Raw genomic sequence first — 13,875 nt, 5'->3', positions numbered from 1 at the left:
TCAACTCATAGCTTTAGTGGGGTAGAAGTCAGATCTCAACTACCTTCTGCTTTCAAATAGTCTTTACATGCTTCCCCGAAGAACTAGAGAAATTTCCAAGCATCTCTGAGAAGTCAAGGGCCTTAGATCCATAACTCAGTATTTCTGGCTAGTTCTTTTCCCTAGCAGGGGAACATCACTCCAAGTGCTAGAACAATCTCTGAATGACTAGATCAGTCCAGAATGGGAGACCTGCTCAGCTTTAGCAGTGGCCTCCCCAACCAGAGGGCTTGCTCTTGGAGTGTGTTCCAAAGTGGAGACTGACAAACACTACCTGAAAACGAGCAGTATCACCTCCTAGGGCCATCACTACAGCTATGTACAGCCAGCCCCAGACTGGAAAAAAGTATATTCACTTCAGTAGCAAGACTGAACTGCTGCCTCCTTCAGAAATGGTGCATTTTGGCGAGTAGGCGCTTTTAAAGGACTTAAGGAGGTGCCAGCCAATTTGGAGCCTGGGAAAAATTCACGTCTACAGAGAATTAAAAGTGCTATCTTAGAATTTCAGGCCAGCTTTCAGCAATCTCAACCTTTCAAAGGCCAGGCAGCAGCTGTCCCGAATAGGATGCCAATCAATGGCTTGAACACCTACAAAGAGCTGAATCCAGGCAGCAAGGAGCTGTTTCAGCTCGACACACTTTAAAAAGAGATGGATCCTAGCATTTTGAGTCAGGCCAGGATGGAACAAGGAGCTGTCTGAGGCCCTGAGAGAACCAAACACTGAGGACTCTGGAGGGTAGGACAGGACATGACCCTTCTCTCCAGCCAGTTGGTTCAGCGGGCAGCCCACAGAGAACAAGCAAGAGTTAGCGCAAGGAGCATGAGCAAGGCCTGATTTTGTCAGATCTCACTACCTTGTTTTTAAAGGGGTCTTCTGAAACAAATTCCAACAAGGAGAGCACGTGTGTTGTACCATGTGTTTTGAAGAAAGAGAAGTGGTCTGAATTCTCGTTGTAGTGACTTCTCAGAGAGGAGGGAAGCACCACCCTAAGAGGAGGAACTGAGCCCAGGGGCACAAACCTGCAATGTTTCAAAGGTGATGCGCAGCCGGGGACGACCGTGGCAGCCTGCCGCTGTAAACATCCGACTGAAAGCTCCTCTGAACACCTTACAGCTTCCAGTCAAGGATGTTTACAGTAGCAAAGACTGCCCAGAAAGAACGGAGACGCAGTGAGGCTCCCTGCTCTAGTAAGGAAGTGACAGAGGGGCTTGCTAACCCAAAGGCCCCCAGGCAGGGTCAGGATTACAAATGTCCTTTAAGGTGCCTATTTTTCCTATAGTTTCTGACTGGTTATTAATGAGACGGCATGGGAGTCACTGAATGACTCTGTTTCTAAGGATAATATACTATGAAATAATTCATTAAAAACACTTAAAATTTTATTAAAGCAAGCAGCTTTGCTCCTGTGAGACTGCCACTATTCCTCAAGTGTCTCTACTACACCTAGTTAGCCACGCAATCTGTGTGCCTGAAACAATGAGCTATACAGGATAGGGGTCTATTACAATGGCAATTAAGAGCTTTATGCACCCATGGTGCTGACAAAATAATCAGTGTGACTTTTGGAGAGGGGCCCACAGAAGGGAGGGAAGGGCAGACTTTCATGTTCCTTCTTATGATTGTGCAGAAAACAATTTATGTGGTGGTTCTCAAATTTGGTTGCACACTGAAAGCATCTGGGGAGCTTTAAAGTGCTGATGTCTGGGCCTCTCCCTCACAGGTTCTTATTCATCTGGTGTGGGGGTCGAGCCTGGGCACTGGTTATTTTTTAAAACCTAACGGGTGATTCTAATGTGTAACCAGAGCACTATATAGAGAACCACAACTGAGTAAGAGAAAAACAAAGTCCACTAACAACAATAACACTGTGCACATAGGCTGTTTCTTGTAAATCTAAAATCTGTCACTTGCTGAGAATGTTCTCCATCCCAGATTAAGAACTCTGATAGACTCCCTAGGAGACATTGAAATGAGCTTCCCCCTCACTGTTTATAACTGAAATCTTTAATTTTCATTTTGTCTATTTTCACTGAAATACTACCTCAGCGGCACTGAGTTAAAAGTATCCATAAATGAGTAACAGAAGGAGATGTTAAGGATGGATCTGGTCTACAGAAGGAGAAGCAAAAGGAACAGCAAATGACTTGTGTTGAGAGACAAAGAGGAGCATTATTTGACACCTATATGCAAGGCGTTCTTCAGTTAGCAGAAGCAAGAATGCCTTCCCAGCTCACCTGACGCTTTGGAGGTTTCAGTTCATCTCTTGGAACAATATCGATGAGAAAGTCAAACTGATCAAATTTTGTAATTGCCATGGCGATATCATTCCTCTGTAACAAAGAAAAGTTAGGTGAAAAATTAGCCTGGGGAGAAACTAGTTCACCTGGCTTTATACCCTCTAAGTTACAAGATGATGACTTCTCAGCCAAACCTAATAGCCATGGACAAGTCTATAGCTGAAATAAGCACAGCCGAACTCTAATAAACTTCAAATGATCAGACTTGCTGTACAGACATTGACAAAATTGACAAAAAAAGAGCTACCTGTAGCTCATGTTCCACAAACCATATGTTCAAGCCTCCAACTACTTCTACCATTGCTGGATCTTGCCCCAAGGTCCTCCCCACAACTGTTAAATTATCATCCACCTAAATCTGTACAAATCTAGGAATCTGAATTGGCAGGTTTCTGGTCATTCTGTAGTTAGCTAGGTTTGTCTACCATTTGCTATTATAACCTTTTTAAGGCTCAAAATAATATTTTACCTCTTTAGTTAAGCAGTTATAATCTATTTTGAATCTTCTAGCTAAAATCTCATTCGATAACTTTTTGCAATATATCCTAGTCATTGATCTATATCTTAGCTCCCACAAGGCTATAATTTTTATTTTGGAATTCAAAATTGCAATGTTAAATCCATGGTTTAAATCTTGTTTAATGTGATATGAATACAAAAAGTCTGAAGTTCCTAGAATAGAAGCAGGGTGGGCAGTTGACTAATGATACTGAAACCAAGGCCTGCTCTGGAAGGGTTCTAAGAGTGACAGTGACACTCCCTTTCTTTAAAAAAAATAAAAGGACTTTTTAAAAACTAAAAACCAACATACTATGTATACTTAAGATATAGGTACTTCACTGTATAAAAATTTCAAAGAAAAAGAAAATAACAGGAAAAAAAAGTGAATTCTAATGAATGAAATGCATGTTCAAATATTTAGGGAATAGTGAACTTTGAAATTGATTTAAAAATAGATAACTTGATGAACAGAGGAACAGATAAATATGGGGAAAAAACAAGTAAAATGTTAATGACAGGATCCAGGTGGTAGGTATATAGGTGTTCACTATAAACTTTGCTTATATTTGATTTTTTCTGAAAAAATGTTGGAGGGGGGTCAACCCATTAACAGAAGTCCTTAGCAACCTCTATATATCTTATCTTAAAAGAAGGTGACTCATCAGACAAAATAGGAGGGGATAGAACTTTTGTTTTTTCCTTCCCTTGTCTGTGATGGCCCCAAGCCACTGAAATGCAAAACTATAGTCTACCCTTCTTGCCAACCACGAGGTTGATAATAAACCCATCCTATTAAAGCAAGGAACATTTTAAGGCTGCCAGGACTCATTTAAGATTAGTATGATATAGTATCACATTCTTGATGATGTCACCTACTCGAGCTATCTAAATGATTCATCTAAGGATGGAATGAGTAGGAAAAAAAGAATAATCACCTCCAAATGTACTCCAAAGTGTTCTTTAGTATTTTAGAAACATACACTTAAATTGGTCTTTTTAATGCAAATATTTTACTCAATTATTACTCATATTCAGTAAAATACAGAAATCTTAAGTATACAGCTTGATGAATTTTAATAAATATATACCCAGGAAGTTATCACCCAGAAAAGAATACAAAAAGCTTCCTTCCATCCCTTTCCAGTCAATTACCACCACCCCCCACCTCCCCCGGGCAATGTAAGGCAACCACAACTCTTATTTCTATCACCATAGATGGTGACAGTATATGGTATCATGTGTTATGTAATTTTTTTCTCTGGTTTCTTTTGCTTAACATAATATTTTTGAGATTCATCCATGTTATTGTGTGGATCAATAGGTTTTTTTTCTTTTTACTGTTTAGCAATCCATTTTATAAATATATCAATTTTTTTGTATATTCCTATCTTAATGGATACTTGAGTTGTTTCCAGGTTTTGGCTATTATAAATAAGGTTGATATGAACATTCTTATACAAGAATGTCCACAGTCTACGGCCATGCCACCCTTAATGTGCCCGATCTCGTTTTATCTCAGAAGCTAAGCAGGGTTGGGCTTGGTTAGTAGCTGGATAGGAGACCACCTAAGAAAACCAGGTGCTACAGGCGTTTTAAAAAAAAAAAAAGAATCTCCACACTTTTGGTTGTATGACGAGGATTGGAATGGAAGAGTGAGGATATGTTTAACTTTACTAGAAAGTGCCATATAGTCTTCCAAGTGAGTGCACCACTTTATGTTCTGACCAGCAGTATATGAGTTTCAGTTGCTCCATTTCCTTGCCAACGATTGGTACTGTCAGTTTTTTTCCCTTCAGTTTTAGCCATTTTACTGGGTATAAACCACGATCTCATTGTCATTTTATTTATTTATTTTTTAATGAAACGCTTCACAAATTTGCGTGTCATCCATGCGAAGGGCCATACTAATCTTCTCTGTATCGTTCCAATTTTAGCATATGTGCTAATGAAGCGAGCTCTCATTGTTTTAATTTGTATTTCCTAGATGACAAATGATGCTATGTACCTTTTCATATGCGTATTGGTCATTTGGACATATTCTTTTTTGCATATTCACGTGTTTTGTCCATTTTATTTTTTAATCTGAATTGATCTTGAAGTAGCTTTAATTGGATCTCTCTAGATCATCGAGGCAGCATAAAGTAAGTTCTCCTTCAGTGAAAGTCTAGCTGCACTAGGGGGAAGAGGGAAGATTTTTGTCTGTTTTGCGTATTAATCCCCAGGGCCTAAAATAGTACTTGGCATACTGTGAGTGTTCAATAAATATTTGTAGAATACATAAATAAATCTATGTTCTTTCAATTTTGGAGGTAAAGGGACACAAGAGGAAAAAACATAATTAACTTTCTTGGCTTTGTTGTTAAAGTACTACCCTGTCTTAAATCTGTCATACCCTCCTCTTCTGGGAAACCTTTCCTCCAAGAGCTGTGGCCTGGCTGTTCAGGGGAGGGCCTCTACAGGCAGTGACCAAGGGGTCTTCATACAATATAAATATTGATTTGCTGGATTCAAATAAAAACAAACAAAAAAAAAATGGGGAAAGGAGTCCCAGGAAAGCAGACAAGGAACAAAAAAGCTAATGAGGTTAGTGAGACTGAGTCCTCCTGGGACTGTCCTTTCCTGGAATCTCTCAAGGCTTCTAACCAGAAATTGTTTATCTATCTGAGAATATATAAATATCACCATAGCTTCTGATTATAGTGAGGGCTCACCAACTGAAGAGTTCAGTCACTGAGCTGTGAAAACCACAGAAGAATTGGAAAATAAGATTCTTGGTGGGGAAAATATTAGCATGGCTATTAGGTATGCCTACCTCCCAACAGTAGAGGAAGAAGCCAATTATACACATTGGCCTGACAGAGGCCTAAGGAAGAATAATCTCTGGTCCAAAGACATGCAAGAGAAGCACACAAAGGCAACTGCGTGTCCAATTTTCCCAACATGAGTCTACAACATTACCTGTAGAGTCCGGCGCTTATTATCCTCTGTGTGGATCCAGGCTCGAAGAGTCAACTCTGTGATAAAAATCTGGGCTGCCTTGGCAAAGAGCACAGGGGCTTCTGCACTGATCATCTGCAACAGACGTAGGCCCTCCCTGTCAGTCACCAGCAAGTCACTCAAGCCAGTCAGTTTGTTCCTGTCCTGCCATTGGACTATGGGGCAAGGATTGGAAAATAAGTACGTGGTAGCCTCAGGAAATTCCAAGGTAAAATAAATCCATGAGTAGGGACAAAGCAGGTAGCAGACAGAAGGAAAGAGAAAGAAAGAATACTTAACTGTATAGCACCTATCATGTACTTTCTTACTCTCATAATAGCCTTTCAGAGAAACTATGGTTTAGGAAAGATAAAGTGCTTTGCCCATGGCCATAAAGCCAGTAAGTAGTACAGGGTTTAGGTCCTAATCCAAGAAGAGACAAAGTGGGGAATAAGTTTGAGAACCAATGGATTTAGGTAAAAATCTCAGGCTGCCCATCCTTTTGGGCATTATTTTTTATATACTGCAAAAGAGGATAACCTTCCAGTGTTGCTGTGGGAATCCAATGAGATGATATATGTAAAAGCACCTCGCACAGGGCCTGGCACATAGTAAGTGCTCCAGTAATGTAAGCTCTTGGTCAAACAAGGCTCTGAATCCTTAGTTAGGTGGTCTTCACAGAATAGAGCCATGGGAAGGGCTCTGCAGTTAAGGAAGCAGGAGATGAAAACTGGGATTTTGGTTTTCCTATGCTAGGTCTGTCACTTTTAACCTCTTTTCTCTATTTCCATACCTATATAAAATGAAACTAATAATTTTTATCCTACTAAATCTCACAAGGTTACTATAAGGAAGAAGTAAGCTAATGGAAGGGAAAACTGCTGTGAACTGTTAGCTTTCTATACAAATACAAAAGACTATTAATTTTGAGTGGTTAAGGAGAGAGAGTTGCTCATTTCCTCAGTTATAGTGGGAGGTGAACCCCTAGAAATACAGAAATAGCCATCGTCAAGTAAATTCTCTCTCAAGTATAATTCATGTAAAACAACTCACAGATGCAATATCATTATCAAATATTTCTTAGAGTTCAGATCAACAAACTAGAGATTGTAAAAAGATGTTAAAAAGATGGCACTGTCCTGTTGATTTGATGACACATGTTTACAATACATGGTGAAAAGAACTGGGTGCCTGAAAAGCACTCAGCATCTTTTCAAAATCTAGAAAGAAGATAGCCCTAATTTTCAGAGAAGCATCATATAATATAACAATTAAAACTGTTCAATTTCAGCTCACTTAATAATTTTACCAGGAACTAAATAAAGCAACAATATTTTCATTTTTGTTTAAACTTTGAGCCCTAGAGAAATGAGCAATAATCTACCAATCATTTTATTTTCAATATAAATAATAAAAATGAATGTGAATTCACCTTCACATCTTCATCCAGTTTCATAATCTTCTTAATACGAGCCAGTGGGAGTTCCTGTACTCGGAAATCTTTCTGAAATGAGTAATAAAAGGTGGGGACAATCAATAGGGTACGACAGGCAGCACAACACAAATTGGCTTAGTCCCTCCTTCCAGAAAATATGGCAGAAAAGAAGGTGCAGCAAAATTCTTCTTAACTCATGCAGAGCTTCAAACATTTAAAAGATTTCAAGATAAACTTATGATGGCTTCTCACAATACCCTCCAGAAAAATAGCTCCAAACGATACCAGATTCTTTGCCAACACAAGACAGAGGTGCATTATGAGTGTCTTTTTCTTTTCAAGAAAGTTTACCAGTATGCAATATGCACATTAAAACAAGATTTTTGCCTCGGGGCAGTCTTCTAAGTTGTCAGTTCTTTCTTCTATTCAAGGACTACAAGGGCAAGTGCCAGCAGCACCTGACCGCAGTGACCCACAGTTCTCTTCAGCCAATGTGATACTGGCTATTTCTGACCTTTGCACTAACCTGCCACCAGAAACTGGGGAGAAACTCCTTTCCCACCACAGTAAAAAAGGGCTTGTCTCCAAAATTTGGTTGGGGGTGGGGCAGGAAGCATATGAAAGAAGGTCAAGTGTGAATTTATCAGCTGGCTTTTTGGAATAATCCTGGCACATTTTTTCTTAACTAACAAGACTGGGCTGAGGGAAAACCACATCCTTTTACTGTGAATAGGATTTAGGAAAGTGCTTTTAACCAGCACTACTCAACTATTTGTGATTAAGCCCTTTTTTTGTTTGTTTTATTTTGATACCACTGGTATTTAAACACATGGCCAATGATGGATGCAATTCTAGAAATAAAAATCAATTCTGGGTTTCAGAGCTGCAATGAAGAGAAAGGTACAAAGGCAGAGATTAGCTAAAATCAGCAAAATCCCTGCTGGGACTAGGTGTCAAATGATTGATTCTATAAGTGGTCTGAAATGTGACTCACCAAACCCAATATGCTCACCTGGGAATTTGGATCATCACATTATGGAAAGAACAGCTGTTATTTGAAATTTCACATAATTAACATATAAGTGAACTTTCTTTTCCAAGACCAACAGAAAACCTTGACTCTATGTCAAAGAAGGCAGTGGGGGCATTTTGGAAAAACATAAACGGCTTATCCAAAAACCATTTTATGATTACAAAAGAAAGAGTATTAGGATAAAATGTACACCAAGACATCTAATTTCCCCATGCAAACCCAACAAGCTGCTTGGCTACCACTCACCTCTACAAACTTTCAACCCTAATTTTTCATGTTTTCCTTTTTCAAATTAGGCATCAATATTTTCTATGAAGCCTCTACTAAAACTAACCCGGGAGTAGCAGAGGTTTAGAAGTCCAGTTTATTAAAGTTTCACCAAAAGGAGACAGTGGGACACATTCTTTCTATTCTTATTATTCTCCTCTTTCATTTACTCAACATGCAACTCAACTAATATGATACCTACTACTATGTAAAAGATGCAAATAAATTCTTATCTTTGAACAATGTCGTTTGTTAGAGACTGTCATATCAAAACATTATAATATCCTATCCTATATTAGAATGGGGGTGTAGAATCCCACAGAGACAAAGAAGGAAATTACCAGCTGGCATTGGGGGTTGGAGTGAGCAAGAGAAGTCGACATTGTTCAACAGAGGGGCTGACATCTGAATTGTGTTTAAGGGATGGTAGAAATTTCCTTGTGGAAAAAGTATGAGAATGTTATTCAGAGGGAACAGCATGTGCAGAAGTACAGACACGGCCTATTCAAGTTTTAGATGTATGACCTTAGTACAGAAGGAAACAACAGGAAAGGGAATGCTGGACTGGGGCCAGACTTTAAAGGGATTTAAAAAAAAAGTTTCACCACAGAAATCGATCACTGATCTTCCTTCTTGTGTGGTGTATCACAGAAAATGATGATGCTAAACAGAAATGCCAAAGACAATGCTGGGGATGATGATTCCTCTGGAAGGCCTCCCAGGATGATACACACAGCACAAGATTATGACCACAAGATTTAGCTCTCTTGCAAGTATGCTCTCATTTAACTTGGCTACTGAATATAATTTCCATAAGATTGTTCCAAGGTTACTTAATCAAAGCCCAAAAGCTGATAAAAAGATCTCCTTCCCCAACTTGAAAGGGTAAAATACCACTTTTAGACTTTCTATGAAACTATCATTTAACCAAAAGCAACAAGAAAGGATAAAGAGATTACATCATTCCCACCTTGGAGAGGTGTAAAATTCACAAAAAGCCCTGCTCTAAGCCCTACTCAAGCATTTTCTTTCATGACAAACTTTCTCATGATCCCCAAACCTTGAGATCTCAAGGGGCAGTGTGTGAAAAGTGGATCTTCAGATGTGTGTGTGGTTCATTACTGCTGACAACAGCCCAGTTTTCTATACTCTCATCCTAGCTTTCCAGTCACATGGAAAGGGTTATGTATGATAGGCTTACTGGAGAGGGGAGCCCTTTCACTATCAGTAGGTTGAGGTCCACTAAACTGACTCTCAATTCCATGCTCCCTTTGTTATTGGCAACCATGCAACTGATGTGAATAACATCTAACTACCCAAGCAGAAGAGCAACTGAGACATACTGACTTTTTCTTTCTACTCTTGGGAGTGTTATCAGGAAGGTGGAAGAACAGAATTCTCTCTGAGAACATTTCCTGTGCTCCTGACCACAACCAAAGAACTACATTAAAATGTTGCTATCTGAAACTGCTGAGTTTCAAAAAGTCTGAATTCACTCAATGAGAGTTAAGAGCCAAAGATAAGTCAATGGGGCCTCAGGCTGCGCTAAAGAACATCCAGAGTTTCAAATAATGATGAGAAATCTTTTCTAGGCCCTACCCAGTCAGGGATTCCCGCAAAGTCAAGATTCTAATCCTCTCAAAAGCAGTGATTCTCAACCCTGGTTACATGGTAGAATCGCTTAAGGAGCCTTTGAAAAATAAGATGCCTGGCTCTACCCCAGACTAACTGACTTAGGAACTCCTACCATCACTTTTGAAAACTCCCCTGATAACTGTGATCCACAGTGAGGGTTAAGGACCACTGCTTTAAATCCTTAATACTCAAAGTGAGGTCCTTATACCAACAATGGCACTGCCTAGGAACTCAAAAGAAATGTAGAATTTCAGGCTCTGCTCCAAACCTACTATATCGAAATCTGAATTTAAACAAGATCCTCGTGTGGTTCATTAGACAACAAAGTCTGAGAAGCACTGCTCTGTAGGAAGGGCTCAAAGAACACAGGACCTGCTTTATAACAGTCCACCAACCTTCACCTCCAAGTTCTTGTTTAAATGGTTATCTGATTTGACTGTAATATTAGAAATGCCATCGCCTTAATCTGGAGACACTGAAGAATGAAAAGATGTAACTGGCAATTAAAAGAAAGTGATTTAGGAATTAAATTACAGCTAATTGAAGGCCGAATGGGATGGAGGGAGTAAATTAGGCGAGGATTAGATTTTTCTTTTCAAGATGCAGCACTGTTGCCTCCCTACTTGCCCCCCAAAAGACAAACTTAGCTTTTTCTTGCCCACTTTCAAAGAGGCCTAGAGGGGTAAAATTCAATGTCAAAAAGTCTGTTAATTATTGTTCTCAGAGCTCTACTAAGCAGGAAAATGGTATTTTTACATAATCATCTTGGTGTACAAACATTTTGGTATGGTTTTTAACCAACTTCGATTCCAACTGAATAACATCTAGATTTATGGACAATTACAGAGCTCTTAAGAGTGAGGAGAGCATGATGGCCAAACTGAGATGAAAGATAAATGCTTTTCCAGAACTCAGACCAAAATGACTGGGGTCAGTATTTCCAATACATCATGAAATATATCACACCTAGCAAACTTCAATTACTTGTTTTTGGAACAATCTGTGTCCCAGCCTTAGAGACCACTACACTTTGTGAATATTCTCATAAGTTTTATTTATATTTGGATAGTTTGAACATATGGAGTTTTTAAAAACCTGTTAGAAATGTTGAGATGTCAAACTAAGAGGTTCAGACATATCTGAACAAGTCTGGTTACAAGTACTGTTGAGTTCTAGAAAGGCACAGACTAACTGCTAAAATTTTTGGCCAAGTTACACAGGCAGAGGTGCAGTCAGAGAAGCAGATGCCTTCATGTGCCATAGGGAGAAGGGAAAATAAGAGTCTCATAAAGGGAAAGATCACTCTGACTTTATTGGACTGCATTCTCATTCAAACGTGGCACTGATATTGCTTCACGCTAAATCTAGAGCAGAGCAGTCTAATTCATTCACATATTTATTGTGTACCTATTATACGCCAAATGTTCTAAGCATCTGCTATAAGATACCATAGTAGCATTCTAGGAGTCTTTTTCAAAGGTACATGGGAAGAAAATCGTAGTTAGCCATCAATAGAAAAATGATTAAAGACAACTTTCCTCCTTGCTCTTCTTTCTCTTATTCATAACACTTGAACTAGATCTGAATCCCTCAAAGTAACCTCTGATGGACTAGCTGCCCAGGTACGAAAAGGTGGTCAACAACATAATGTGCTTTCAAATTTAAAAATTAAATCAAGTAAGGAAAAAAATCAAAGCCCACACTCATGTTCACTGCAGCATGATTCACCATAGCCAAGAAATAAAAGCAACTCAAATGCCCACTAGCAGATGAATGGATAAACAAAATGTAGTATATATACATATATGGAGAATATTCAGCCTTAAGAAGGAAAGAAATCCAGTCACATGCTACAACATGGATGAAACTTGAAGACATTACGCTAAGGGAAGCCAGTCACAAAAAGACAAATAGTGTATGGATGCACTTATATGAAGTACTTAAGAGTGGTGAAATTCATAGAAACAGAAAGTAGAATGGTGGCTGCCAGGGGATGGAGAAGGGGAAAGGGCAGTTGTTTTCTAATGGGTATGGAGTTTCAGTTCTGAAAGATGAAAAAGTCCTGGAGATCTGTTCCACAGCAATGTGCATATATTTAACACTAGTGAACTACATATTTTAAAATAGTTAAGATGGTAAGGTTTATTTATTTATTTTTTTACCACAAGTTTTTAAAAAATCAAAGCCCAACGAAGTACAGAAAAGTGGTGAGCCTGAACCCCTAGAGTTTCTCTTGCCACTTGCCTGATTCTGGATTTGTTTGTGCGCTCAAGCTTGAGCGCAGACTTGGGGTGCTGGCCTAGCCCCACCACACACCCCAGGAGGGCACTAGTTCTACACCAGGCTGACCCCAGCACTAAAACCTGATTATATTAACCGTGAGAGTATCCCCTCAAAATGAACAAAAGACACCACTTTTGACTTTATAATTTCATTTTTTCCTACTTTCTCTTTTATATCTGAGACAGTATAGATAACTACCACCTCTTAATTGCAGAAGAGAACTGATGACTTTTCAGTGGAAATCCAAACTGCTTAAAATCCCCCATATAAACAAACACAACCCACAGGTACATCCAGAATATGAATTAGTTTTTTACCCCAGAAGTCAGTGGACATCAATCACAATGAGAAGTTATTTTATTTATTCACTACTTGTTTATAGTCTGTCTCCCCGACCAGAATATACGTTCTATGAGTACAATGATCTTGTCTGTCAGGTTCACTGCTGGGTCCACAGTATCTTGTATCGCCAACTGGAGGTGCATAATAAGTATTTGTTGATTGAATAAATAAACTATATGTCAGAGGTTAAAAGCCACTAACTAAAAAACTGCAACATTATTTCTACATTAGGAAGGAATCCAGTGTCTGCTCTGCCAGGATGCTAATACCTTCAAGGCAGGAGTGACACATCTAACCTAAAGAGCTCTTTCAGTATTTGCTAAAATGACACCAAATGGAACATTCATTAAGGACCTAACATTACACTCTGAAAATATTCCAATTCTAACATGTCTCACCTTCTGTTACCATTGTTATACCCATTAATCTTACCCTCAACCCCTACTACCCACATAGTAACCTCCAGCCACTCTGAACTTCTTGCTGTTCCTCTACACATAAGGAACATCCATGTCCTTACAAACCTCCATGCCCTTCTCTCTGCCCAAGATATATTCTCCCCCTCCTTTTCCCACCTGGTGAATGCTTACTCATATTTCAACACTCAACAAAATGTCCCCTTTTCTTATAGCCTCCCTAACTGAAACAGGGAGGAACTAGCATTGTCTTCTCTGCTCCCATAGCACTTTTACTGCTTCATATTCTTCACTGTGCCTGACTCAGTAAGTATTTAATACATACTTATTAAATAAATGACTCGTTATAATTATTAGATTATACACTCAACAGCCAGGGTTATATTTGATTCTTTTAAGTCGGTGGCTCTCAACAGGGGATGATTTTGACTGTAGCCCCCAGCAGACATGTGCCAATGTCTAGAGACATTTTTGGTTTTCACGACTGGCAAGAGGTGGGAGTGCTACTGGCATCTAGTGAGTAGAGGCCAAGGATGCTGCTAAACATCCCATAAAGCACAGAACAGCCCCCACAACAAAGAATTACCTGGCCCAAAATGTCAGTAATGCTGCTGTTGAGAAACCCTAATCTAAAAATATCGTAAAACCTG

At 39.2% G+C, this 13,875-nt stretch overlaps 1 protein-coding gene and 1 non-coding gene across 15 annotated transcripts in view; both read right to left on the bottom strand.

Moving 5' to 3' along the window:
• NFYC (nuclear transcription factor Y subunit gamma) overlaps positions 1–13,875 on the bottom strand; it is a 59,003-nt gene that overhangs the window by 13,872 nt on the left and 31,256 nt on the right. For 13 of the 14 annotated variants that reach the window (XM_025050021.1, XM_015595184.2, XM_025050053.1 and 10 more), the window contains 3 exons: positions 7,247–7,318; positions 5,797–5,910; positions 2,275–2,370 (listed from right to left, as the gene is read on the bottom strand). In XM_025050021.1, the coding sequence (XP_024905789.1) occupies positions 2,275–2,370; positions 5,797–5,910; positions 7,247–7,318 (282 nt within the window). Of the gene's footprint in view, positions 1–2,274; positions 2,371–5,796; positions 5,991–7,246; positions 7,319–13,875 lie in introns of all 14 variants that reach the window. The other variant, XM_025050070.1, reaches the window with a different exon arrangement.
• On the bottom strand, positions 4,691–4,796 carry LOC112470023. Its single transcript, XR_003042820.1, has one exon. It is a non-coding gene; the product is annotated as a U6 spliceosomal RNA (small nuclear RNA).

The sequence above is a fragment of the Pteropus alecto genome, unplaced genomic scaffold (assembly GCF_000325575.1).
Source record: "Pteropus alecto unplaced genomic scaffold, ASM32557v1 scaffold170, whole genome shotgun sequence".
NCBI lineage: Eukaryota > Metazoa > Chordata > Mammalia > Chiroptera > Pteropodidae > Pteropus > Pteropus alecto.
The sequence above is the reverse complement of the archived record's forward strand: the minus strand, read 5'-3'. Positions and strand labels throughout refer to the sequence as shown.